This window comes from Choloepus didactylus, chromosome 10 (assembly GCF_015220235.1).
Source record: "Choloepus didactylus isolate mChoDid1 chromosome 10, mChoDid1.pri, whole genome shotgun sequence".
NCBI lineage: Eukaryota > Metazoa > Chordata > Mammalia > Pilosa > Megalonychidae > Choloepus > Choloepus didactylus.
Genome location: NC_051316.1, coordinates 84,141,696 through 84,169,443, shown reverse-complemented (window position 1 = coordinate 84,169,443; position 27,748 = coordinate 84,141,696). Strand labels below are relative to the sequence as shown.

The window sequence follows — 27,748 nt, the reverse complement described above, 5'->3', positions numbered from 1 at the left end:
CATTTTGGGGGTTGTCTTTTCACTTTCTTGGCGGTGTTCAATGAAGCACAACATTTTAAATTTTGAGGAAGTCCAATTCATCATTTTTTTTCTTTTGTTATTTGTGCTTTTGGTGTTGTATGTAAGAAACCATTGCCAAATCCCACAATTTGGTTTTAGTACATTTCCATCATCCCCCAAATTCTCTACACTTTGTGTAGTCATTCTCCCTTCCCGCCCCAGGCAATCACTGATCTTTTCTAGATGTTTCATATAAATGTAATCTACATGCAAATAAATGGAATCATGTAATATGTGTTCTTTGGTCTGGCTTCTTCAACTTAGGATAATATTTTTAAGAAACATCTATGTTAGTGCATGTATCATTATTTTGTCCCTTAATTTTGCTGAATTGTATGGCTATGACCAATTGATGGACATTTGGGTTGTTTCCAGTTTTTAGCTATTATGAACATTTTTAGCTACTGTGAACATTTGTATACAAGTCTGTGTGGGCATATGTTTTCATTTCCCTTGGGAAGATTCCTTGGAGTGGAAATACTGGGTTTTATGGTAAACTTAATGTTTAATTTTTGAGAAACTGCCAAACCATTTTCCAAAGTGTACCATTTTATATTCCCACCAGCAATGTATGAGAGCTCCAGTTTCTCCACATCTTCAGCAACACTTGGCATTATCTGTGTTTTTATTGTAGCCATTCTAAGTGTCTATGTGTGCAGTGGTATCTCGTGATTTTAATTTGCATATCGCTAATGGCAAATGATGTTGGTTGAACACCTTTTTCATGTGCCTCTTAGCCATTTGTATATCTTTTTTGATGATATGCTTACTCATATTTTTGCCCAGTCTTAATTGTCTTTATTTCTTTTTATTATTGAGTTTTCAGTTTTTTAAATACATTGTAGATATATGCCAGATATATGATTTGTAAATAATTCTCCAAATTTGTGACTTTCCTGTGAATTTTCTTTATGCTGACTTTGTAGCACAAGAGTTTTTAATTTTATTCAAGTCCAATTTATTAACTTTTAAAATTGCTCCTAATTTTAGTGTCATGTATCACTCGTTGCCTAACCCAAGGACACGAAGATGGTCTCGTGTTTTCTTCTAGGAGTTTTGTATTTTGGGATCTTACATTTAGGTTTGTGATCCATTTTGAGTTCATTTTATGTGTAGTCTGAGGGCTTGGTCATCTATCAGTTCCTGCCGGGAATACCTTTCTCCGGGTGGACCGTTCTTGGCCGCTCTGGGCGGTACTACGACTCCCAGCAGGCACCACGCCCGCCCGCCCTCCGCGGAGCGGGAAATCCAGACCGCCTGGGAATTGAGGCTTCCGGGAAGAGCTGAGCCACAGACTGTGGTTCCGATATCCGCTCCATTCAACCCTTTCTCAAGAATTTGGTCTCTGGGAGAACCAAGCTGGCCTGAACGACCTCCCTGTTCAGACCCGGCCCCTGACTTCCGGCCACCTTCGACTCCCTCACTGGTTTGGTCCAGCAGTGTGTCTTCCGAGTTTCCCGCAGGGACTAATTCTTGAAGACCAACTGCAGTCCCGAGTTTCGCAGGCCCGGTCAACAAGAGGCGAGAGGAGAAGTCGGCGGACGGCGAGGAGAGAGTGTCCATTTCTCCTTGAAGCGGTGGGCCGGCCCGGCTGGGACCCCAAGAGGAGTAGGGGACCCGGGCGGGGTTCAGAAGTTCGCGGGTTCCTACCCCCTGGGGGGGGGCGGGCTTCGGCGGGTCCAGGCTCGCCCTTCAGAAGGCCATCCCGGTATCCAGCCCCGGCCTCGGCCACCATGTCCCACAAGGTCCCTTTGGACTGCTCAGCATCACGCGCCAGCTGCCTGGACCTGTGGAGGGAAAAGAATGACCGGCTAGTTCGACAGTCCAAGGTAATGCAGTTGCAGGGGCCCTGGCTTTGCAACCCCAAAGCAGGTTTGCAGTGAATTTACCCCAGCCGCGTGACTGCCGTAATGATTGGAGAATGACATCCCCTGCCACTGCCTTGAAAAGCGCAGAAAGAACTGGCCCTCAGAGACACCCCTGTCCCAAATTTGGCAGGTGGCTGAAGACTCTGGTCTGTCTCTGAGGCGACAGCAATTGGCTCAGGATGCTCTGGAAGGGCTCAGAGGGCTTCTTCATAGTCTGCAGGGTAAGTAGGGTTCTTCCCAGGATGGTCAGTTCGTCTCCTCCACAGCCAGACACCAGTTCCTCTTCTGCATTTCTGGTATTGAGGTGATCACTCGGGTCAGGGAGCCCTGTTTTTAAGGCACAGATAGGACTGGGGTGACATCATCTTTGTAGAGGCGACTCTCCCTCCTCCTTACACACACACACACAAGGAGGCATTTGAAGAAGTGGTTTCTAGGGTAGTTTGATCAGGAAAACTTTCTAACCTTTCCAGACTGTGTCCAGAAGGTAGGTTCTTTATTGAGGTCATTTTGGTTGGAGTGGGTCGATCTATAGGTTAGGATAGTATTTGGGGAATCTTTGATGGGGGTGCTGTCAGTGAAACCAGCACTCGTTGCTCCAGGGCTCCCTGCGGCTGTTCCTGTTCTCCCCTTGGAGCTGACTGTCATCTGCAACTTCATTACTCTGAGGGCAAGTCTGACCCAGGGCTTCACTGAGGACCAAGCCCAGGATATCCAAAGGGGCCTAGAGAGAGGTAAGAGCCAGCCACAATCTGAATTTATAAGCCCTTGAGGAGGGATGGGAGGAGCACCATATCTGTCACCTCCACAGATAGACGCCGTTTTCTGATCCTTCATGTGTCCCTCAGACCAGGTTGAGATATTCTTGTTGTGACTGTCAGGCTTCTGCAGAATAGAAAGTCCAGGGGCTGGGGGGCTTGGAGGATGAGGTTTCACCTCAGCTATTGTATATATACTCTGCAGTGCTGGAGGCCCAGGCACAGTCAGGCCCACAGCCAGAACATGGGCTCAGGGAACTGTGGAACTTCATCCTCCATGCTTCCACTCCTACGCCGGAGCTGCTCCCTGCCCTACACCATTTGGCTGGGCTGCAGGCTGCCCTCTGGCTGAGCACTGACCATCTTGGGGACTTAACCTTACTGCTGCAGACCCTGAATGGCAGCCAGGTAATGGGAGAAATGACCTGGATTTGAGGACTACCCCTCCCCACCCTACCCTACCTGATCCCCGCCCTCTGGCTGCAGTAGCATCATTATGTGCTGGAAAGGCTTCTGGGTTGGAGGTCAGAAGACTTGGGTTCTTCTCACAGATTCTTGGGTGACGTTGCTCTGATTGTGCCTTTAGTGGGGGTGTCTATTGAGAGTGTTTTTTATAGTTTAATGATCTCAGGTAGGGTTGGGGCTCTCATGACTTTGCTTAAGTCACCTCCCAGCCTCCATCTTCTCTTCAGGACCCAGACATGGTTCTTGCCCTGTGTCCTTCATAGACTTATTCTGAGTGAGTAGGTGAACTGGTATAGACAATCACTGCCGCAGATATTTCTTCCTCCCTTTATCCTTGCCTTACAGCATTGTCTTTTAGAATTGAAGGAACAGGAATCAGGAGGACCCTAGAGCTTAAAGTCTAGCCAGGGTAGACTGGTATAGAAAAGGGGGTGGTTATGGGCTTGAAGACTCTGGTTATCCTTCTCTCCCCAGAGTGGAGACTCTGAGGATCTGCTGCTGCTTCTAAAAACTTGGAGCCCCCCAGCTGAGGAGTCAGATGCCGCACTGACCCTGCAGGATGCCCGGGGCTTAAGGGATGTCCTTCTCACAGCATGTGCCTTCCGCCAAGGTCAGCTAACAACCTGAATTATCCTTTCCTCCATACTGCCAGTGCCATGGAACCTCACTGGGCTCTTGTTGCTCTACCATGGCCCCTGCCCTATTGGCCTCTATAAACTCACACCCTGATTGCCCTCAGGCCTTCAGGAGCTGATCACAGGGAGTTTGCCCAAGGCACTGAGCAACCTGCATGAAGCAGCCTCAGGCCTGTGTCCACGGCCTGTGTTGGTCCAGGTGTACACGGCTCTGGGGACCTGTCTCCGTAAGATGGTAAAGACAATCCTTGGATAGGTCAGGGGAAACCACAGGTGTTACCGACAGCTTTCTGCTTTGTGAGGATAACAGCCCCATGTCCTCCTACCCCACCAGGGCAATCCACAGAGAGCACTGCTGTACTTGGTTGCAGCCCTGAAAGGGGGATCAGCCTGGGGTCCCCCACTTCTGGAGGCCTGCAGGCTATATCAGCAACTGGGGGACACAGCAGCAGAGCTGGAGAGTCTGGAGCTGCTGGTTGAGGTATGGTACTCTGCCAGGTAAAGATACTGGGTGGAGGGGTGCTGAGGTTGGGCAACCACGGTCAAGGTCCAAGTATAAGGAAGTGTGGCTCCCAGAGATTATAGATATACTTTCTTCTTTTTGTCCCTTTTAGGCTTTGAATATCACCCACAGCTCTGAAGTACCCCAGCTTCTTATTGAGGTAAAGTTGCTACTCCCACAACCTAGCCCAGCCTCACCCCTTCATTGTGGCACACAGAGCCAGGCCAAACACCTACTAGCAAGCCGATGCCTACAGACAGGCAGGTGAGGTTCCTTCTTGCTCACCTGAGCTTCTTTTCCCACTTCTGAGGTCTCCCCTGGGTTGTGACTCTGCTTCTGCCCTTGGGAGTCAGGGATGGAGGAGGCAGTGGTGGGACATAGGTCCACACTCCCCAGTCTTGCTGCGGGACCTGAGCCAAGCACTCTTTACCCAGGCACTAACTTCCTGTATCTTTAAACCTCTGAAGTCTCCTCCCTAATCCATTCTGTAACTAGGGAAGATCCATATTCAGGATTGGAGCCCCAAGACTCCACCCTCCCCATCCCCTAGGCCTCTCAAGCATCCCTTCATTAGCTAAGGACATTCTCACTGGAGCCCTTGGATGGCCCTGCTAAGGGCCTAAGGTGAGGCTCATTGACTGTGACTCCTTAGGACAGAGGATGCTGCAGAGCATTACTTGGATCTGCTGGCCCTATTGATGGATGGCTCAGAGCCAAGGGTGGGTGTTCTTCAAGGTTCTCTAAAATGGGGTGGGAGGTTTGGGGGCCCCTTTGGAGTACAACAAGACTGCTATTTTCTGTGTTTCCTCTACAGTTCTGTCTGTTCAGTCTGGGTAGTAGGGGTGGGTTTGGGTGGAAGCCAGACTGAGAAGACTTCCTAGAGCAAGAAGTCCAGGGCAGCAAGCAGTCAGTGGTCTCTGCATGGTAGAGAGCCTGGTGAAGAGGTTGGGGTGGTGGTTCATGCTTCTTCAAGACACTGTACCCTCCTCCCACCCAGTTCTCCCTACCCCCAACCCCCCCAGGACCCTGTGTGCCTGAGGTGTTCTTGGAGGCAGCAGCAGCACTGATCCAGGCAGGCCGAGCCCAGGATGCTTTGACTGTATGTGAGGAACTGCTCAACCGAACATCATCCCTGCTCCCCAAGATGCATCAGCTATGGGAAGATGCCAGAAAAGAAGCCAAGGAGCCACCACACTGTCCACTCTGGGTCTCTGCCACCTACCTGCTTCAGGGCCAGGCCTGGGTACAACTAGGGGCCCAAAAAGAAGCAATTAGTGAATTTAGCCGGTGAGCTCGGGAAGCCACCCAGGGCCCTGGGGGAAAGTGTGGGGGGATGATCAACTGATCACTATCCTTACCTATCTGCCCCAGGGTTTCTGAGGTTGAATCCTTTTCATCCCTGCTTTATGTCCCAATTCAGGTGCCTTGAGCTGCTCTTCCGGGCCATGCCTGAGGACAAAGAAGAAGGTGATCTAGACTCTTTAATTTTCCTCTTCTCTCCTGGAAGTAGTGGTAGTGGAGATGGGTTTCCTTTCCATACATCCCAGCCCACCAGGAGACTTAAGGAAAGGGGACTCCAGGCACAAGAAGAAATAGAGAGGGACTTGGGGTTTTGGTGACTGTGTGGCTAGGAAGCTACTTATTGACTTTGGGCATGGTCCCCAGGGCTTGCTTCCGACTGTGAGCCAGGGTGCAGACCAAATGTGGCACTACAAGAGCTTCAGGCAGCTGCCCTGATTAGTCGTGGACTGCAATGGGTGGCCAGTGGCCAGGATTCCAAAGCTCTACAGGACTTCCTCCTCAGTGTGCAGATGTGCCCACGTATGTATACTTGCATGATGTCAGATATGCACAGATCTGTGTGAACATAGAGGCCCATGGAGGAGCTCCTTGAGCATAGGTGTAAGGGTGGTATTCCCAGACAGGAGTCGTGAATGGGGTTGTGCAATATATACCTGGGGATATACCCAGGTATGCACATACAGTCCTACACAAGGCCCCCCAAGAGTTCCTAGGTTTTCCCAGTATTCTCAGACACAAAGACTATGACTACACTGGGGGTGGACTGGGTAGGAGGAGGGCCAGCTGAACCCTTTGTCCTAGGCAGGTGAGAAAAAAGAACTTTTATACTTGTGGGTGAACATTCAGGGTGGACCTGGGATAGGAATGGTTGGGAATAATCTCCCCTGATTCACATGTGACCGTAGGCAAACCACTTCTCTCTAGGCTTCAGTTTCCCCTTTTATAACATAATGTCTAAGTCTCTGTCAAGATCTAAGGCTCTGTACTCTGGGGTGGGGATACAGGTAATCAAGATGCTTCCCTTCACCTGCTTCTGACTCTGAGGCGGCTAGATCGGAGGGATGAGGCCACTGCTCTCTGGTGTAGATTGGAGGCCCAAACTAAGCTGTCCAAGGAGTATGCCACATGGTGAGGCTGAGGCCTTCTGGCTTGGGGTTAAGGGGCAGTTGGAATCTTGGAAACTCAGGCCGGTTAGGGGTGGTGGGGAATGAAGGGAGGGGATGACTACCCAACCTTCTGCCTCTCCTTTATCCTGAAACATTATCCTTCTTGCTCTCCAGGTCTCTCCCCCTATACCTAGAAGCCTACTTGAACTGGATCCACCCCCCTGACTGTGAAACCCTCCTGGAAGAGTTTCGGACTTCTTTGCTGGAGCCTTGTGAACTGTAGTTGCTGCATTTCCCAGACCAACTTCAGCTGGGGCCCCAGTGGGCCATCTTTCTCTGGGGAGGGCCTTCTGCTTTACCATCCTTGGGGAATGTGCCTGGAGCTGACTATTCTTATATACCTCTAGCATGGGAGAGGTTGGTGGTAGCCCTGCCAAATTTGACTTAGACACTGCCATTCTGATTCTGGAGGAATTCCCCCTGCCACCAAGTCCTTGCCTTTGCTCATGGTACTTTTTTTCCTGTTTGCTCTTTTCTTGTGTTGAGTAAAATCTCATATTTGTCTCTTGCCTGCCTACTACATTTATTTGAGTGGGAAGGCTCACAGCTGCCTGGTTCAGTTGAGTGCTGGTTGCCTCTCCCAGCATCCTCTCCTACCTTATGAGTTTGAGGTCTGGGGCTGAGGAAAGGGCTACACAAATCCTTTACTTAGGAAGCAGTGTCTTTTTGTTCTTCCCACTGCCCCAAAGCCCAGGATCCTGTGCTAGGTGACAGAATGAGTGGAGTTGAGTTTGGAGAGTGGTCTGGGAAGGCCTCCCAGGACAAGGGTGGAACCTTGATACTTAGAGAGGAGGGACAGGAAGAACTCTGAGTCAGGGTGGCTTGCCTGCTCTCTAACTCTAAGTTCTAGCAACTGGATCTGTTCAGTCAAATGGGTCTTTGTGGGTAGGGAGTGAATGGTGAATTGAAACAACATGCCACTGAGAGCTGCCTATTGACTACAGTCAGAATGAACAGACGTTTTGGGCCCAAAGACTTCAAGTCTCAGCTTGCAATTTTCTTGCTGCTTTGAACTCTATTGAATCTGTTGTTGTTCTGTACTTGTCTTTTGACTTCTTTCAGAATTTAAGTGCCCTTCTCCCTCTAGCCATTAATATTAATCCCCTGTGGTAAGTGAAACATGTACCCCTAAACTCTGAGGAACTGTACAGCCTGTGGGATTGGGATTACCAGAGGTTACAATGACAGTAGGTTGAAATGGATTAAGAGCTGGCATGCTAGTCAAAGGGTCCAGGGCAGGGGTGGAGACCAGCCCTGAGCCCAGCATGGGGTTTTTTGTCTTCTTTTATTTTTATTTTTTAAAATTGTGGTAAAATATGTATAAAATAAAATTTCCCATTTTAACCATTTTTAAGTGTGCAATTCAGTAGTATTAGTTACTTTCACATTGTTGCACTACCATCACTACCCTCCGTTACCAAAACTTTTTCATCAACCATAACAGAAACTGTACGCATTAAGCAATAATTCCCTGTTCCCTTCCCCCAGCCCCTGGTAACCTCTGATTAACTTTCTGTCTCCATGAATTTCCTTATTTTAGATACCTCATACAGTTGAAATCATTCGATATTTGTCCTTTTGTGACCAGTTTATTAGCATAAACTTAGCATAATGTTTTCAAGATTCATCCAGGTTGTAGCATGTGTCAGAACTTCATTCTTTTTACAGGTGAATAATATTTCATTATATGGTTATATCATATTTTGTTCATTCATCTCTTCATGGGTACTTGGGTTGCTTCTACCTTTCCACTTTTTGACTATTGTGAATAAAGCTATGAACATTGGCAAACAGGTATCTGTTTGAGTCTCTGCTTTTAGAGCCTTAGAGTGGAATTAACAGCTAATATGGTAATTCTATGTTTAACTTTATGAGGAACCCCCGCAACAGTTTTCCCAAGGGGAGGAGAAAGGGAGCAGGATGCAACGTTTTGAAGGAGGAAGACGAGTGTTGCAGAACTAGGCGAGAGTGACAAAGGATTTAGATGGTGATGGAATTCTGGAGTATCCTCAGGTTTAGGGAGATAGGCGTGTGGATTATCACTACAACAGGACTAGACTAAGACAAGGGTTCAATCCATTGTGCCAAGTTCTTCCAGGAGGATAAGCTCAGGAGCCAATGAACTAGAGCCAAATCGGAGAGTCCGCCTCCAAGGGATTAAAGGCTCTCTTTTCACCAGTCGCTCTGGCCCCAATCCTCTCATTGATTGGTCGAGAATCCCAATCCGTCGAGGAAGCGTAGTGTTGCGGCCAATTGACGTGGCGTTACTAGGCGTGTTGCATCTCTGAGGCGGGAGGCCGGCCACGAACAAATTTCCTGATTGGCTCTGGTCCGCGGGTTACTGGGAAGAGGCACGGAGAGGCGGGGCAGGGGTCCTCAGGGCAGACGCTGATTGGCTGAGGTGAGAGCAGCCCTGCTTCCGATGATTCGGCTCTTCCCCGCTCAGTCTTAGCGAAGCGCCTGCAGCCGTCGTTTGAGTAGTCGGTGCCGCTGCCCCCTCGCGGATCAGGAGCCTAGCGTCTCCTGCCCGCCGACCACCCCGGTGCTGCTAGGAAGAAGCGAGAGGGAGGCCGCCTGCGGGTTTGTTGCCGTTGCTCACCCCGCCGCTTGGAAGAGCCGAGTCCCGGCCCAGTCGGTCGCCCGCCAGCCCCCGTAGCCGTTACCCACGGGGCGCCACAGCCGCCGGCGGAGAGAGGCGCGCGCCATGGCCTCCGGAGCTGAGTGAGTGTGCGCGCCCGCCCGCCGGCTTGCTGCGGGCGCGCGCAGCGGGGGACCCGCGGCTCTGGGTAGGCCCGGCCGGGCCTTGTGATGGGCTCGTACCAGAATGGAGACAGAATGAGGGAGAGAGAAGAGAGAAATGAAGGGGCCAAATGAGGGGCCGCGGGCCCGACGGGGCCCGGCTGCGCACCCGCGCGCCCCCTAGGTGGAGCTTGCGTTGGGCCCGGGTCGGGGCCTGGGCCGGATCGTGCTGTGTCATGCAGGCCCCGGCCGGCCCGATTGACTCCTTCGGATCGGCAGTCTGGGCCCGGTGAGGTCGGCGGGTCCACACTGCGGGCGCAGAGTCCCGGAGCCTTGGCGCGCCCTTTTGCGATTGGGCCTACCAGCCTCAGAAGGTCTTGGTCCCCGGAGAGAGGAGGCCCCGCGGGCCCGAGGCACCGGCTGGGCCCGGTGGGCGTGGACTATGAGCCACGTGAAGGCCTCAGGAGCCCTGAGACAGAGATGGAGGCTGGGGCAAGCGAAGGCCCGGCGAGCCCAGGGAAGCTTACAGGCGTCTCTTTCGAGCCTGGACCGTAGTTGGCATCCTCTGCAACCTGAGTAGCGAAGGGGCTGTACGGGAGAGGGACGGGCCTTGCTTTTCTTCCTGCTTTAGGCTTCTCGTAGCCTTACCTAGCCTTCTTAGGCATTATGACCTGGGGGCGGGGAAAAAAACTTTTCTGTACAATTTTGGGTTCTTGCTGAAGTTCGAATCTCAGTTCGTATTTTGTGGGCCTTCCTAGATTGCAGCTTTTGTGAAGGTTAGAGTTGCTTGAATTCTAAACACCTACAGGCACCATCCTTTTCCTCAAGCTGCTAAATTGAGAACTCCTAGATCTTTCTGGCCTCACCCCTACCCCACCCCTCATGAAAGCATCACATAAAACCTGAGTACTTCAGCCTATTCAGTTTGGAATGAGAACTTTAGATGCTGACAAAAACAATACCTCCAGCCAACAGAAAATCAACTTTCTGCCTTGAAGAGATTAGTTTTTTTGAGGTGTGCTCCTTTTTCTCAAATTTCTGAATTGGGATGAAGTATTATTCCTCATTGACCTTTTAATTTATTTATACTTAAAATATTTCTTAGGTTCAGTTTTTTTATTTTCAAGACTGAAAGTGAAATTCCAGAGTTCTTGGAACCTTGACAGTCATAGGCGGTTTCTAACCTCTGGGTCATCTTGATTTACCTGAACTTCTTCCAAGTCCCCTCTGGCCCATTGGAGTTCTGTAAAGGGCGTGATTCATACAGAAGTCAAGGGAGAATGGCCCTAAAGAGACTGGAGAACTGTTGTTGTCCCATGGTCAGGCTAAATTCTCTGTTTTAAAGATTACCTCCTTTAATCTCAGTAGAGAGGGAATTAGAAGTCTGTACCTTAAGGGGAGGGCATACCACTCATCCTCCAGAGCCAGAGTCAGGGATGATAGGCAGATTGGAGGTTTTCCTAGAATACAGCTTTGGAGTTAAAAGTGAAATACAAATTGATGTCAAACAAAGAGGCATCTGGTATTTTTATTATTCTCCAGTCCCTGTTCTGTAAATCGAGCAGAAATGAGTAGAGTATTTTGAGGCATGGGGGAAAAGTGAAGAAACTGATGGGTTTACATTGCAATGTCACTGTGGTCATGTTGTCACTTTGATCAGCATTGGAAGGATCTGCCTACTCTAACACGTGTTGCCATCTGGCACACTTTTGGAGTGGGACAGACAATTTGAGCTGAGGAAACACCACACTAGTTTAAAGGCAGTGGTTAAAGATGCAGCCTGTGTTGAGGGTCAGCAGAAAGCTTACAGCTTTGTTAGAGAATGGGATTTGTATTTTGCTGGGTTATCAGGACTAAAAGATGTAAAGAACCTGACTGGCATTCTAGAGCACAGGCATCTTTTTAGTTTTCTCTTATTTTGACAACTTGTGAAAACATTTCCAGTGAGAATATTATTTTGTCTTGTTTTTGTTGATTGTTGTATCCCTGGCTCCAAGAACTGTGCCTAGCACATAATAGACACTTATTAATTTGTTGAATGAAGAAATAATTCATGGAAAAGTTTCCTTTTTGTTTGTTTTTTTCTTCCTCCATCGTTTGGGTTCCCTATTTCGGTTAATGCTCTTTTTTCCTGGGTCTTACTAAGGAGGCAGCTCTTTAAAGGGAGAGCCCACTTAGTCTAGTCAGTGAAGGTTTAGAGATGAAGTAGCTTAGAAATTGTTGTTACAGTCAAGTCAGTGATCCTACTTTCTAGAAGATGATAGAAACTGAGTCAAGGATCCTTGATTTTGGTGAGGGGGATTTGCCTCCTGTCTCAGCATTTCTTGGTTTGGCCCATTTGAACCAACTCAGTGACGTTGTATGGCTTTGTAGTGATTATTGTGACATTCCTTTTGAACTTGAACCTCTTTTCTGAAAGTTCAAGATCTTTTATTGTCTATCACCCCTACCCCCTGGCTCCAACTGTGTTGATCTTTGTCCTTGGCATACCTGTGGTACCACTGAATGCTTTGGTATTCAGGTTTAGCCAGTAAGGAAAGTAGTGCTGATGAAGCTGCTTCAGGCCTGGTGGTACTTGGGCCTCCCTAAGCCCTTGGGGAAGTTGCCTTGCTCGCTTCATTCTGCAGGAAGGTAGGTTAGCAGAAAAAGCTTGTGTTTTGCTCTGTAGCTATTAGCACATGTTTGAGTGAATCCATTAACAACCTGTTGAGACTACAGTTAACTTCTGAGGTCATTTTGCAAATTTTCCTAATGTTAGTAATCATGGTGAGCATTAATACCACATGCCAGGCATTGTGTTGGCACTTTACATTCATTATTCATTTAAGATAATAACCCTGTAGGATAGGTACTATTATATTCTCCATTTTACAGATGAGGATATCAAAGTCCAGAGAGGTTAAATAACTTGCCCAAGATCAGTTAATTAGTGGCAGGGTTGGGATTTAGATCCAGTTGGTCTAACTACAGGGCCCCTGCTCTTAACCACTGTTGTACAGTCTTATAACTATTTTCATTTCTCTGTCACTGGGCCTCCACTTCTATTACTTTCTCTTCTTAGGCCATAGTTTCCTGACCCTGGGGCCTTACAGCTGGTACACCAGTGTTCAGAATACCAAAAGCTGCTGGAATTGGGATATATTATGTGCTAGTTATTACTTCTCATGACCTTGGCTGAATTTCCTTCATCTGATCTCCGGTATAGGGACAATTCATCTATCCACTATTTCTTTCCTAAGTCTGAGGTTTAGAGACTGGTGGGACCTCTGGGGCTGGTGTATATATTGGGACTAACTTCATTTCCTCTTTCTAGTTCAAAAGGCGATGACTTATCAACAGCCATTCTGAAACAGAAGAACCGTCCCAATCGGTTAATTGTCGATGAAGCCATCAATGAGGACAACAGTGTGGTGTCCTTGTCTCAGGTAAATTGGGTACATAGTCTAATCTTTCTTTATTGTGCTTACCTGAGGGCTTTTCCCAGGTTTCTTTTCTCATTTTTCTTGCAGTGAACACAGATAGAACGGGGTTTACTGGGGATCCCAACTTCCAGGGCTGTTGCCTACCCCCTTCTGCCCAATGACCCAAAGGCCTTAACCTTCTTTCCTTAGCCCAAGATGGATGAACTGCAGTTGTTCCGAGGTGACACGGTGTTGCTGAAAGGAAAGAAGAGGCGGGAAGCCGTGTGCATTGTGCTCTCTGATGACACATGTTCTGATGAGAAGATTCGAATGAACAGAGTTGTTCGGAATAACCTTCGCGTACGCCTAGGGGATGTCATCAGGTGTGTTTGGAGTTCTTGGCCCCTCAGAGATGGGAGGCCAGAGACAGGCAGGCTGCTTTAACAGGCGAGACCCCTCAAAAGCCTTGGCACCTGTAGATACAGGAAGCCTCTTGGTCATGGGAAGATTTGTGTTTCAGGGTTGTCTTTAGGTTTCAGTTCTGTCTCCCTGGGACTTCCAGATCCACCTCTGCATGACCCTAGGAACAAATTAGCATTTCTTTGACTTTCTTGGTGCCGCCTTTTTTTTTTTTTTCCCCCTTCTACTTGAGATATAACTTAGCACATCTTAGACCTTGGTTTAGGATGCTATTTGGGCATATTTTTCTGCCAGATGACCTTCAGAAGTTCTCACTGCTTGAATTAGTGGCTTTTGTTAAGGCTGGGATGAGGCGGGAATGTGGACAAGGAAGGTGGGTTCCAGCAGGTCTTTTAAGAACCCAGTTTAATCCAGGAGGGAGGCTTATTTGGAGCCAGAGCCAGAATAACTCCAGTCAGAATGATTTTGGTTGTTCCTCAGTAACTTAAGGCAAAAGGCTTGCCCATTCTTGGAGTCTTCTCTTGCCACTGTTACCCAGTGACTCATCACTTGGCCAGGATCATCTTAGGTTTCTGATTCTTTTTCATGAATTCTAGGTTTAATGTAACCTTCTTCCTAGGGATGCTTAGTCACTTTCTCAGGGTGTTTGATCACCTGCCTGAGATTAAAAAATTAAAATTTTTTTCTTCATTTTTATTTCTCTTACCCTGAAACTTCAGACTAAGGCCTTCCTTTATAATATTGGCACCAAGATTAGCCAGAAGGGATTATTCTTGGATATCTCTTACTGAAGATCCACACATACACACACACGCATACCCCATGTCTTTGTGGGGTCACCAAATGTGGGGCTCTTGCCTTTGCCTCACTGACTGGGAGTGGGCTGCCCCAGCAACCTCTTGTGGCTCTCCTTATTACCCCATCTTGAGTGTGACCTACCTATCTTAGTTCTGCTTAGCTGTTCCTCTGCCCTCGCTCTCACCTTCTTTCCTGCCTCTCTACACCTAAAGCCATCCCTGCCTTTTCTCTTTCACTCATCATCAGCTCTCTGTGCCAGGCCCTTTCAGACACCCTGTATTTGGGGCTGCAGTGTGGTTGGTAATGTGGAGTCTGCTTATCATCCTCAGCATCCAGCCATGCCCTGATGTGAAATACGGCAAACGTATCCATGTGCTACCCATTGATGACACAGTAGAGGGCATCACTGGCAATCTCTTCGAGGTATACCTTAAGCCATACTTCCTGGAAGCTTATCGACCCATCCGGAAAGGTGAGAGAATTTTAGAGAAGGAGCTTAAGGATGGTTGTTGGCGGGATACTTGGGAGCAGACCTTGGAACACATCTGTCTCATTCTTACATACATTTGCATGCACATACTTTCTGTGTACGTTCTCATATATATTCTCTCTCTCTCTTTTCCTTATTTGCTTTCTGCTCCAGGAGAACAAACTGTCCTCTAATGTATTACCAAAGGGGAAGGTGTTCCATTTTGGCTTTGCCACAGTACTATGCATACCTCTGTCATTGGTTGTTCTAATAAAAGCCTGGGTTATCTGTGCCACAGAAGTCAAAACTTAATGGGGCTTCTTGCATATTCAGGTTTTGTTCACTGTCCTCTGAGTGGCAGAGGGATTCTTCATAGGTTAGCTTCTCTTCCTCCCTAATGAGACCATGGGGATGGAGAGGAGATAGGGCAATATCTAGTGAGCTTGCAATTCTAGACCCCAATTTTGATACGGAATTCTCACTTGGTCTTACAGTTGACACCTCTAACTGTGCTTTACTGCTTGCTCTTACAGGAGACATTTTTCTTGTCCGGGGTGGAATGCGTGCTGTGGAGTTCAAAGTGGTAGAGACAGATCCTAGCCCTTATTGCATTGTTGCCCCAGACACAGTGATCCACTGTGAAGGGGAGCCTATCAAACGAGAGGTGAGTTCTCTCCTTGATCCCAGTACCCAATTTTCTGATTACTCAGTGGGACAGTCATATGTAACTGTCAAGACTGGCTTCTCTTTAGAATTAAGCTTTTCAGAGGTGGGTAAGTTTCTTTTTCTTTGTCTCCATGTTCAGGATGAGGAAGAGTCCTTGAATGAAGTAGGCTATGATGATATTGGTGGCTGCAGAAAGCAGCTAGCTCAGATAAAGGAGATGGTGGAGCTACCCCTAAGACACCCTGCCCTCTTTAAGGCAATTGGTGTGAAGGTGAGTATCTGAGCCCTTGTGCAGTCAGTCCAGGACGGTGATTAATGACTACTCAGTGTCTGGTCCTGGACCCTGTTCTCATACATGCCTTTCATTATTGCCTTGGTAATAATATATTCTTTGAGTTTACAGAGAGCTTTAAATTCATTGGAGCTACTAATCTAGAATAGGGTGGTCCACATAAGTTTTCTATCATATGTATTTTTTAAATTATAGCCCTTTAAAAATGTAAAAAATTTTCTAATCTCATGGGCCCTATAAAAACAAATCTCACTGTGGTTTGTCAGTCTGTCTAAAATGATGCTGTCTAATAGAAGTAGGAATTAAAGAGATTTGCCGGAGGTAAAAGGTCCTCAGACCAAAAAGTATGAGAATTACTGGTTCAGGATATAGCTTCTCAACCTTTTCCATATCATGGAACACACAAGATGAAATTATTACTGTTTTCCCCCAGTGTGTACTATATAAATAATCTCATTTTCTGTTTGCACCATTTCCATTTCCTGCCTGTGGGTGAGGCCACAGAAAATACGACTTCAAAGAGGAAAACTTGTGATTTGCTGTAGGGAAAATCATTCCAACATGATAATAAATCTGGGAGGGGTGATAAGTCCTAGAGAATTGTGATTGCTGGAGTAAGTGAGCCTCGGGCAGTGCAAGGAATGGACCTCCATTCTTGAATGACTTTGTTTGTCCTGGGCCCTTGTTCTGTCTAAAGTCAAGCACTTGCTAAGGGTTTCCGGTTCCGGTGTAACGTTCGGGCTCCGTCTCAGGGGCTGAAGTTTGTGAGGTGCAGTATCAAGTTCTATTTGATCTATCCTTCTCCTTTTCCCAAAGAATGGCACTGTCTAAGAGGGAGCTGGATGAGCTGAAACCATGGGTAGAGAAGACAGTGAAGAGGGTGCTGGGTTTCTCAGAGCCCACAGTGGTCACAGCAGCATTGAACTGTGTGGGGAAGGGCATGGACAAGAAGAAGGCAGCTGACCATCTGAAACCTTTCCTTGATGATTCTACTCTCCGATTTGTGGACAAACTGTTTGAGGCTGTGGAGGAAGGCCGAAGCTCCAGGCATTCCAAGTCTAGCAGTGACAGGAGTAGAAAGCGAGAGCTAAAGGAGGTGTTTGGTGATGACTCTGAGATCTCCAAGGAATCATCAGGAGTAAAGAAGCGACGGATACCCCGTTTTGAGGAGGTGGAAGAGGAGCCAGAGGTGATCCCTGGACCTCCATCAGAGAGCCCTGGCATGCTGACCAAGCTCCAGATCAAACAGATGATGGAAGCAGCAACACGGCAAATTGAGGAGAGGAAAAAACAGCTGAGCTTCATTAGCCCCCCTACACCTCAGCCAAAGACTCCTTCCTCTCAATCAGAGCGACTTCCAATTGGCAACACTATTCAGCCCTCTCAGGCCGCTACTTTCATGAATGATGCAATTGAGAAGGCAAGGAAAGCAGCTGAACTACAAGCCCGTATCCAAGCCCAGTTGGCACTGAAGCCAGGGCTCATTGGCAATGCCAATATGGTAGGCCTGGCCAATCTCCATGCCATGGGCATTGCTCCCCCGAAGGTGGAGTTAAAAGATCAAACTAAACCTACACCACTGATCCTAGATGAGCAGGGTCGCACTGTAGATGCAACAGGCAAGGAGATTGAGCTGACACACCGCATGCCTACTTTGAAGGCCAATATTCGTGCTGTGAAGAGGGAACAGTTCAAGCAACAGCTAAAAGAAAAGCCTTCAGAAGACATGGAGTCCAATACCTTTTTTGACCCCCGAGTCTCAATTGCCCCTTCCCAGCGCCAAAGACGTACTTTTAAATTCCATGACAAGGGCAAATTTGAGAAGATTGCCCAACGATTACGAACAAAGGCTCAACTGGAAAAACTGCAGGCAGAGATTTCACAGGCAGCTCGAAAAACAGGCATCCATACTTCAACTAAACTGGCCCTCATTGCTCCTAAGAAGGAGTTAAAGGAAGGTGATATCCCTGAAATTGAGTGGTGGGACTCTTATATCATCCCCAATGGTTTTGACCTTACAGAGGAAAATCCCAAGAGGGAAGATTATTTTGGAATCACAAATCTTGTTGAACATCCAGCCCAGCTCAATCCTCCAGTTGACAATGACACTCCAGTTACTCTGGGGGTATATCTCACCAAGAAGGAACAGAAGAAACTTCGGAGGCAAACAAGGAGGGAAGCACAGAAGGAACTACAAGAGAAAGTCAGACTGGGCCTGATGCCTCCTCCCGAACCCAAAGTGAGAATTTCCAATTTAATGCGAGTACTAGGAACAGAAGCTGTTCAGGACCCCACGAAGGTAGAAGCCCATGTCAGAGCTCAGATGGCAAAAAGACAGAAAGCGCATGAAGAGGCTAACGCTGCCCGAAAACTTACAGCAGAACAGAGAAAGGTCAAGAAAATTAAAAAGCTTAAAGAAGACATTTCACAGGGGGTACACATATCTGTATATAGAGTTCGAAATTTGAGCAATCCAGCAAAGAAGTTCAAGATTGAGGCCAATGCTGGGCAACTGTACCTGACAGGGGTGGTGGTACTGCACAAGGATGTCAACGTGGTAGTAGTGGAAGGGGGCCCCAAGGCCCAGAAGAAATTTAAGCGTCTTATGCTGCATCGGATAAAGTGGGATGAACAGACATCTAACACGAAGGGAGATGATGATGAGGAATCTGATGAGGAAGCTGTGAAGAAAACCAACAAGTGTGTACTAGTCTGGGAGGGTACAGCGAAAGATCGGAGCTTTGGGGAAATGAAATTCAAACAGTGCCCTACAGAGAACATGGCTCGGGAGCATTTCAAAAAGCATGGGGCTGAACACTACTGGGACCTTGCGCTGAGTGAATCTGTGTTGGAGTCCACTGACTGAGACTACTGCAAGCCCTGCCTCTCCCCCTTTGCCTTTGTCTCTTCAGTCTTCTCTCTTATCCTACTTCCCATCCCACCTCCACTTGTTTGTGTGATCTCAAGAACTGTGCCAAGCAGACACTGGGACAGAGGGAGAATACCTTGCTCCCTTTCCCAGTCAGCCTGGTGCTGCCTTTTATTCCCCTTATGTGTATATGATTAAAGAGTTATTTTTAAATTTAAAAAAAAAAAAAAAAAAAAAAAAAAAAAAAAAAAAAATAAAGTCAAGCACTTGACTAATGACCTCTTACATTTCGCGGGTCCTAGGATCTTTAGACCACTCGGCCTAAAGTTTCTTGGGGGTGGTGTTCTAGTTTGCTGATGCTGCCGGAATGCAAAACACCAGAAATGGATTGGCTTTTATAAAAGGGGTTTATTTGGTTACACAGTTACAGTCTTAAGGCCATAAAGTGTCCAAGGTAACACATCAGCAATCGAGTACCTTCACTGGAGGATAGCCAGTGGTGTCCAAAAACCTTTGTTAGCTGGGAAGGCATGTGGCTGGCGTCTGCTCCAAAGTTCTGGTTTCAAAATGGCTTTCTCCCAGGACGTTCCTCTCTAGGTTGCAGTTCCTCAAAAATGTCACTCTTAGTTGCACTTGGAATATTTGTCCTCTCTCAGCTTCTCTGGAGCAAGAGTCTGCTTTCAACGGCCATCTTCAAACTGTCTCTCATCTGCATCTCCTGTGTTTTCTTCAAAGAGTCCCTCTTAGCTGTAGCTCCTCTGCAAAACATCACTCACAGCTGCACTGAGTTCCCTCTGCCTGTCAGCTCATTTATATAGCTCCACTGATGAAGGCCCACCCTGAATGGGTGGGGCCACGCCTCCATGGAAATATCTAATCAGAGTTATCACCTACAGTTGGGTGGGGCACATTCCATGGAAACACTCAAAGAATTCCAATCTAATCAGCACTAAAATGTCTGCCCCACAAGATTGCATCAAAGATAATGGTGTTTGGGGGGCATGATACATTCAGACTGGCACAGGTGATTTCTCTGTTCTTAGTCTCATGTACAAGTTGCAGTCATAACTGTTCCCAGCTTTCTACCACTATTTCTGTGCTGGTAACATGAATGATTGTAGCCAGAAGTAAACTGTCTTCCTTGCATTTATCTCTGAGGCTTGTTCTTACCAGTCAGAGTTGAGACCTGATTCTCACCCTCTCTAGAGCCCCAGTCAAGCCATTTTAGGGTGAATAGGGTTGGAAGAAGGTGGCAGTCAGCCTAATCATGCTCTCTGTTTTGGTCCTCAGCCTCCTCGGGGAATCCTGCTTTATGGGCCCCCTGGGACAGGGAAGACCCTTATTGCTCGAGCTGTGGCAAATGAGACTGGAGCCTTCTTTTTCTTGATCAATGGTAAGAGACTTGGTTCATTTTGTGTCTGACTGAGCCAGAAATGGAGAGCTCATGAACACATACATTTGCCCCCATGTTCTCACATTTTTTTTTAAGGCACTTTTATTGAGATATAGTCACATACCATACAGTCATCCAGAGTGTATAGTCACCTGTTCACAGTATCATATAGTTGTGCATTCATTGCCACAACCAATTTTTGAACATTTTTATTACTCAAAAAAATAAATGAATAAAAATAAAAATAGAAGTAAAAAAGAACACCCAAAACATCCCACACTCCCCATACCCCTGATTATTCATTTACTTTTTGTCCCCATTTTTTTTTTTGATTTTTTTATTGTGAACTTTAGCGTATATACATAACAGTGATAACTTTCAACATACAATTAAACAAGTAGTGGGAGAGCAAATCTCTTAAGAATGTCATGGGTCAAAGTTCCGCAACTTCAGCTGTTTCCATTATTGTAAAATATAATCAATACAAAGAAATTTCGGTGTCATCTCTCAATGTACAGCTCAACAAGCAATCATATAGGTAATTTCAAAAATTGTTATGGGTTAGAGTTCCACAATTTCAGTTTTTTCCTTAGTATGCAGTACAAGGTATATACAGAAAGGTGAAGACCTTCAAGGCACATTTCAACGAGTGGCTATAGAGCAAATCCCAAGGGATGCTATAGACTACAGTTCCACCATGTCATTTACCTCCTTCCAGCCATTCCAACACCCCAGCATCCAAAAATATATACATAATTATATAAAGTTTCAGTATTAATAGTCCTTTGTTCATTCTTACCTTGTTTGTTGCTACTTCTTCCCCCCAATCTCTTTTTCCATTTTCAGGGGTGTCTAGGCAGTGAGCACCCTAACTTAATTCATATTAAAAGAGAGTGTCGACAGTATGGGGAAGAGGGCTGCATCTGATAGTCGATCTTAAAGAGGCTATTGCCTCTGGGTTTTAGGACTTGTCTGGTATAGGAACACTAGTGGATTTAAGTTTCTGAAAGATAAAACTTAATGAGTGCATCTTTTGTAGAATGTCAGGTAGGGACCTAGGTATTTGGGGAATACTTTTGGTAAGGGCATGGCATACTGTGGCCAACTGGGGTGTCTTGCTGGAGCTTGCATAATAGAAACCTCCAGTGTAGTCTCTCCACTCTATTTGGGATCTCTTAGCCACTGTGACCTCAGCTTGTTACCTTTCTTTTGTCCCTCTTTTGGTCATGTAGGTATTTTCAATCCTTCACTGCAAGGGCTAGGCTCATTCCTGGGAATCATGTCCCATGTCACCAGGGAGATTCATTCCCCTAGGAATCATGTCCCTCGTGGGGGGGTTGTCCCCATGTTTTACATGTGTCCATACACTGGATAAAGGAAATATCTCACATTTTAACACATTACTGACAGATAAGCAAAATAAGGGAAGGTATTTTTTCACTGGTATCCCCCCACCCCCCTTGAGAAATTTGTGGACAGGCTAAAAACATTTAAGTTAAGCAGGTTGGAATGAGAAAAAGCCCATGCTAATGTATTTCAGAGGATGTGGCGGAGATTGGCTGAAATAACTGGCTCTTTGGGAATGATATTTAGTTGGTAGAGGTCCAACTGGTGCATTACCTTTCCTGGCCAGAGGTCCCAGAGCATTTGCTGTCATCTTTACACTTTCAGCTCTACTGTGAAAAAAGTATACTGAATCTCTTAGCTTCTCTTCAGTCTGACCTGGTAGCTATCCTGAGATACAGTGGCTGGTAGAGGCTGTGAAAATATTAGGCAGAGGTGATCTTTGCCACCTTCTCACCCAGGATCTGCCTTTGGCTTGGCAAATAGAAGATCTCTGGGGAAGGCAGTAGTTTCCCTATTGTCTCCATTCTATATCCTTTCAGGTCCTGAGATCATGAGCAAGTTGGCTGGTGAGTCTGAGAGTAACCTTCGTAAAGCCTTTGAAGAGGCTGAGAAGAATGCTCCTGCTATCATCTTCATTGATGAACTGGATGCCATTGCTCCCAAAAGAGAGAAAGTAGGAATTTCCTCATGGGGTGGGTGGTGGTAGGGTGGTTAAAAGGTCCTGACTTTGCTTCTGACCAGACATCCTGTCCTGACAGACCCATGGGGAGGTAGAGCGGCGTATTGTATCCCAATTGTTGACCCTCATGGATGGCCTAAAGCAGAGAGCACATGTGATTGTCATGGCAGCAACCAACAGACCCAACAGCATTGACCCTGCTCTGCGGCGATTTGGTAGGGACCCGAAATGTCTTTATACCCTTCTGGGCTTCATCTAAGTCACCTAATCCTGAGGATTTCTTGAATCTTGGCACACTTTACAGTGATAGGGTCCAGGGGTCTTTTTCCCTCATCTCATGGCCTATCTAGGGTGACCAAACATCCTGATTTGCTTCAGACTGAGGGGTTCCCCAGGATGTGGGATTTTCAGTGCTACAACCAAGACAATCCTGGGAAAACTAGAATAGTTGGACACCTTAGGTCTGTCCCTTCTTTCCTCTGGACCAGAAATAAAGCAATCTATTTTCATATGCTTTCCTACAGGTCGCTTTGACAGAGAGGTAGATATTGGAATCCCTGATGCTACAGGACGCCTGGAAATTCTTCAGATCCATACCAAGAACATGAAGCTGGCAGATGATGTGGACCTAGAACAGGTGGAGTGGTGATGAGGGCTGGCCAGGAATTAGAATGTCTCTTTCCAGGTTGTTGTAGGGAATTGACTAGGGACATAAACTTAAAATGTGTGAAGATTGCTTTTGATTCCTGGGCAGGGGAAGGAAAGTGATCTTAGACTGAATCCCTGAAACTGGAATTGGCATGTTTTTTAGTTGACACTGCAGTAGAGTAAACCAGAATTGTTGGAACAGCTTTATTTCCAGATCTTGAATTCAGGCTTGAGCAATTAAAACCCCTCCAGTGAAGAGACTGCTGGTATGTGTTCAGAGAAATGGGAGGAACTAGAGAGAGGGATATAGGATTTAGTGTAAGAAGCCAGGATTCTAGTGACTCTGAGCCACTTAAGAAGCTGGGTCTTAGGGACAGTATAGTAAGTCTGTCTCTTCCCTGCAGGTAGCCAATGAAACTCACGGGCACGTGGGTGCTGACCTGGCAGCCCTGTGCTCGGAGGCTGCTCTGCAGGCCATCCGCAAGAAGATGGACCTTATTGACCTAGAGGATGAAACTATCGATGCTGAAGTCATGAACTCCCTGGCAGTCACTATGGATGACTTCCGGGTAAGGACCATACATCCACCTCAGGTAAACACACAGTTCACTTTGGCCCTTCTCCTAGCAAGTCTTATCTCAAATCTTTCCTCCCTTTTTAGTGGGCCCTGAGCCAGAGCAACCCATCAGCGCTGCGGGAGACAGTGGTGGAGGTGCCACAGGTGACCTGGGAGGACATTGGAGGCCTGGAGGATGTCAAACGTGAGCTCCAGGAGCTGGTCCAGGTAGGGTAGCTTGGTCCAGGGTTAATTCAGGGTTATCCTTACATTATAATTGAGCTGGGTGGTCTCTAGGTGTTAGCACACTCACAGAATTTTGAGAGTATGATCCAGATCCTTTTCCTAGGGAAACTGGATCTTATACCTTGGGATGCTAGAGGGGATGCTTCTGTTCGGTTAGATTTTTGCCTAACTGGGGTAACACCAAACTTTCTTTTCTTTCCCCACCCAGTATCCTGTGGAACACCCAGACAAATTTCTCAAGTTTGGCATGACACCCTCCAAGGGAGTACTGTTCTATGGACCTCCTGGCTGTGGGAAAACCTTGCTGGCCAAAGCCATCGCTAATGAGTGCCAGGCCAATTTCATCTCCATCAAGGGTCCTGAGCTGCTCACCATGTGGTTTGGGGAGTCTGAGGCCAATGTCAGGGAAATCTTTGACAAGGTGAGCTACAAGGGGCTGGACTATATTCATTTGCTTAGGGGTAAGGTAGGGATATGGAGGCTGTTGTTTTGAGAGAGTTAAAACCTTCTCATGACAGTTCAGCCATGGCCGGTGAAGTTCACTTCATTTTCTTTCCCTTTTGAAGTCTGAGAGATCCAGTTATGCTAGTGCTTGAGTCCATCTGTCTCTTCCATAGGCTCGCCAAGCTGCCCCCTGTGTATTGTTCTTTGATGAGCTGGATTCGATTGCCAAGGCCCGTGGTGGCAACATTGGAGATGGTGGTGGGGCTGCTGACCGAGTCATCAACCAGATCCTAACAGAAATGGATGGCATGTCCACAAAAAAGAATGTTTTCATCATTGGCGCTACCAACCGGCCTGACATCATTGATCCTGCCATCCTTCGGCCTGGCCGCCTTGATCAACTCATCTATATCCCACTTCCTGATGAGAAGTCCCGGGTTGCCATCCTCAAAGCCAACCTGCGCAAGTCTCCAGTTGCCAAGGCATGTGCAAGGTCACTGACCATTGGGACTTCCATGAGTCTAATCTAGAGTCAGGAATAAAATGGGATGGCAGAAGATGGGAAAAATGAGTTGGGAATGCTTGGGTGGACCAAAGATTAGTGTATTCAGGTGTTACTTCTTTTTAGGACGTGGATTTAGAATTCCTGGCTAAGATGACGAATGGTTTTTCTGGAGCTGACCTGACAGAGATTTGCCAACGTGCTTGCAAACTGGCCATCCGTGAATCCATTGAGAGTGAGATTAGGCGGGAACGGGAAAGGCAGACCAACCCATCAGCCATGGTGAGCTTGTTTGCTTTCCCCAGGGAGCCAGAGGACGGTTTCCTCCATGCCCTTGACTTAAGAGAAGATTTTGGAAAGAGTGTCTCACTGAGATGTTTAGCAGGGCATCAAAGGGAAAGAATAGTGAGGTTAACCTCCTCAGTCTGGAATTACAAAGGCAGAGTTGAGATGGACAGCTATATGTTCAGTGTACATTAGGCTCTGTGAGGGGGGAATCAAAGTATGATTGTGCAGGTAAATAGATAGAGCAGGGGTTCTAACCTAGGATCCGTGGACCTATCCCTAGTGGTGGGGAGGGGCCCACAGATCTCCCAAAATTTGTTGTGTGTATGTGTGTATAAGCTCCATAAAGGTAGGGACTCTAACTTCTTGTTTATTTCCCACTGTATCCTGGCACACTGTAGGGACTTAATAATGAATAAATAAATGAATGAGTGGTTCTCTTTTCCTTTTGGAAGAGGTCTGTAACATTTCCCCTCACCACCAAAAGTCTCATAAGTCATAGTAATTGGGGTGGATTTGAAATGGAAGAGAAAAGATTTGAGCTGCTGGCCTGTAATGGGAGAGTAGAATTTGGATAAAGGTAGTAAGGAGCTCAAATACCCGGCTCAAGAAGTAGATTTGCAGGAACTGGGAGGACCTGGCTCAATAAGAGGGCATAAGTTACTGGAATTGAGGCCACTAGGTAAGGTGTAATCCAGATGGGGTAAGCTCTGAAAGCCATTGACTTTTTTTTTTTTTTTTGGTTACATTTAGGTTTATGAAGGTGTAATTTACACCTAGTTAAATTCACCCTTTTTAGGTATACCATTTCTGTGCTTTTTGACAAATATAGTTATGTAACTACTATCCTGAGACATAGAAATTTTTATCATTCCAAGAAGTTCCCTTATGTTTACTTTACAGTCAGCTTCTCCCTACCCTCAGCCCCTTGCAACCACTGATCTGACTTCTGTCCCCACAGTTTTGTCAGTGCATTCACAGCAGGGCAGTGACCTGATTTTAGAAAGATTGGCCTGGTAACTTACTCAGGTTAGACTGGAGAGGCAGAGAAACCAATAAGCTACTGCAGTAATAGATTGGGGAGGCCAGGGAGATTCCAGGCTGGGCTTTAACTCACCCTAGCAGTCTATATTTATTCAACGCTACAGGAGGTAGAAGAGGATGATCCAGTACCTGAGATCCGTCGAGACCACTTTGAGGAAGCCATGCGCTTTGCCCGCCGTTCTGTCAGTGACAATGACATCCGGAAGTATGAAATGTTCGCTCAGACCCTTCAGCAGAGCCGGGGCTTTGGCAGCTTCAGGTAACTGGGGTGAGGGCATTGGGCAGTGCTGGTGTTGCCTTGGGAGATACACAAGCAAACAAGGTGGTGGGAGTCATAAGGAGGCCTGAGGGTAGTTGTGAAAATCCTACACAGGCCCTGTCCTAACCATCTTTTCTGGCTCTGCTCTTTCTTATGCACACAGATTCCCTTCAGGGAACCAGGGTGGAGCTGGCCCCAGTCAGGGCAGCGGAGGTGGCACAGGTGGCAGTGTGTACACGGAAGACAATGATGATGACCTGTATGGCTAAGTGGTGGTGGCCAGCATGCAGCGAGCTGGCCTGGCTGGACCTTGTTCCCGGGGGGTGTGGGGGCGCTCACCCAGGAGGGACCAGGGGTGCGCCCACGGCCTGCTCCGTTCCTCAGTCTGAACAGTTCAGCTACGGTCAGACTCTGGACAGGGGGTTTCTGTTGCAAAAAAATACAAAACAAAAGCGATAAAATAAAAGCAATTTTCATTTGGGAGGCAGAGTGAATTACCAACAGGGAATTGAGCCTTGGGCCTACACCATTTCTGTTGTAGTTTGGGCAGTGCTGGGGACTTGTGCAGGGTGTGATCCAAGGCACCACCGCCACCCCCCACAATAAAGCATCTGCACTTCACTCAATGCTGCCCAAGTGCTCCCTTCTTCTCCCTACCCAACCTGGTCAGGAGGGTAAGGGGCTACAGTTGCTGGGTGTTTATAGAGAGGTTGATTTTGATTTACATGCTTTTGAGTTAATGTTGGAAAACTAATCACAAGAAGTTTCTAAACCAAAAATGACATGTTGTAAAGGACAATAAACGTGGGTCAAAGTGGAGCCTGAGTCCTGACCCTTGTGCCTGCTTCTTTTCCGGGGAAGAGCCTTGGGCTGCCCTTCACTGCCGAGGCACTCCTCCAAATGTGAAATCCTGGAGGTAGGTTTGTACCCTCTTCCTTTCCTGATTAACCCCTGGTATGATACCTCCTGCTGCCTTACCCTATGTCTGCAGTATTACTGGATAGCATTGATGTGGAGGGGAGCAGCCTGATGGAGCTCCAAATGTGGAGAATGTAGCATCTCTTCACCTAAATTTGATATGGACCATAAGGCTAGGCCTGCAGAGGACTCCCTTTATCCTGACCAAGTACTGGATTGGGCTATCCTCCAAAAATCTTAAGGTTGCAAAAAAAAATAGAATTTCTGTCTGGAGGTGAATGTTTTCTATTTACACCTCCTTTTAATGCATCTACAAATCCCAAGCACTCATGCTCTTGTTGAGAATTACAATTATGTCCAGCTTTATTTTATGTAATATGTATTATAAGAAAAAAAAAAAAAAAGAGCCCTTTTCCTAATGTGAAATTCTAGTTTTGGATATTTTTTTTCCAAACCAAACATCCCCCCTGCTCACAGTTTGCTCAGATGGTTGCCTGTATAGTTTTGTCCACACAGAGGTAGGGAGCATCCTCTTCATTCAGCAGGTACTAAAGTAATCACTTGGTCCTTCTGGGGAAGGATTGTGGTGCTTTACCCAAAGAAGAGTGGTAGAGAAAAAATAATCCACTGAGTCAAATTTGTATTGGTCATCCTAGAACTTAACACCAGCACCAGGCAAGACCAGGCTCTGGGAAAGATAGTCTGTGGAGTCATAGGATAGTTACATTGGTTGATTAAACTGGGACATCTCTGGAATTCATGGCTGTGAAGTAGATATTTTGCTTTCTTGGGATTTGAATTGACCGTCCCTTATTTTCCATGACACTACCCACCATATTCTGTCTTTGGTCCTCCTCTGCCTTCATCCTCCCACCATTTAGTTATTCCTGGTAAATTAGCTTTCAGTCTTCTTCCCACTCTGAACACTGCCACTCTCAGTCTCATCCCTGTGGGTTAGTAGGGTCATTTGGGTAAATACATTTGGTACCTCTCCATATTATGAAGACATACAGAAGG

The 27,748-nt window shown here is 46.9% G+C and overlaps 3 protein-coding genes across 3 annotated transcripts; all 3 read left to right on the top strand.

Moving 5' to 3' along the window:
- The first annotated feature begins 605 nt into the window (after positions 1-605).
- FANCG (FA complementation group G) lies at positions 606-8,103 on the top strand. Its single transcript, XM_037851028.1, has 14 exons — positions 606-1,889; positions 2,059-2,149; positions 2,531-2,662; positions 2,892-3,094; positions 3,626-3,761; positions 3,891-4,021; positions 4,121-4,267; positions 4,401-4,552; positions 4,941-5,007; positions 5,286-5,575; positions 5,709-5,755; positions 5,954-6,109; positions 6,595-6,718; positions 6,871-8,103. The coding sequence occupies exons 1-14, from the start codon at positions 1,794-1,796 to the stop codon at positions 6,977-6,979; spliced, it is 1,881 nt and encodes a 626-aa protein (XP_037706956.1). The 5' UTR covers positions 606-1,793; the 3' UTR covers positions 6,980-8,103.
- Positions 8,104-9,210: 1,107 nt separating this feature from the next.
- Positions 9,211-26,638, top strand: LOC119545485 (valosin containing protein). The gene is made up of 17 exons (XM_037851025.1): positions 9,211-9,477; positions 12,809-12,920; positions 13,107-13,279; positions 14,444-14,586; positions 15,117-15,247; positions 15,389-15,520; positions 19,701-19,803; positions 21,690-21,823; positions 21,909-22,044; positions 22,354-22,466; positions 22,882-23,046; positions 23,139-23,261; positions 23,488-23,700; positions 23,897-24,205; positions 24,352-24,507; positions 25,659-25,813; positions 25,977-26,638. The coding sequence occupies exons 1-17, from the start codon at positions 9,461-9,463 to the stop codon at positions 26,080-26,082; spliced, it is 2,421 nt and encodes an 806-aa protein (XP_037706953.1). The 5' UTR covers positions 9,211-9,460; the 3' UTR covers positions 26,083-26,638.
- Positions 15,560-18,623, top strand: LOC119545486 (U4/U6 small nuclear ribonucleoprotein Prp3). The gene has a single exon (XM_037851027.1). It carries the CDS (start codon positions 16,359-16,361, stop codon positions 18,405-18,407), a length of 2,049 nt encoding a protein of 682 aa, XP_037706955.1. The 5' UTR covers positions 15,560-16,358; the 3' UTR covers positions 18,408-18,623.
- Positions 26,639-27,748: the final 1,110 nt, after the last annotated feature.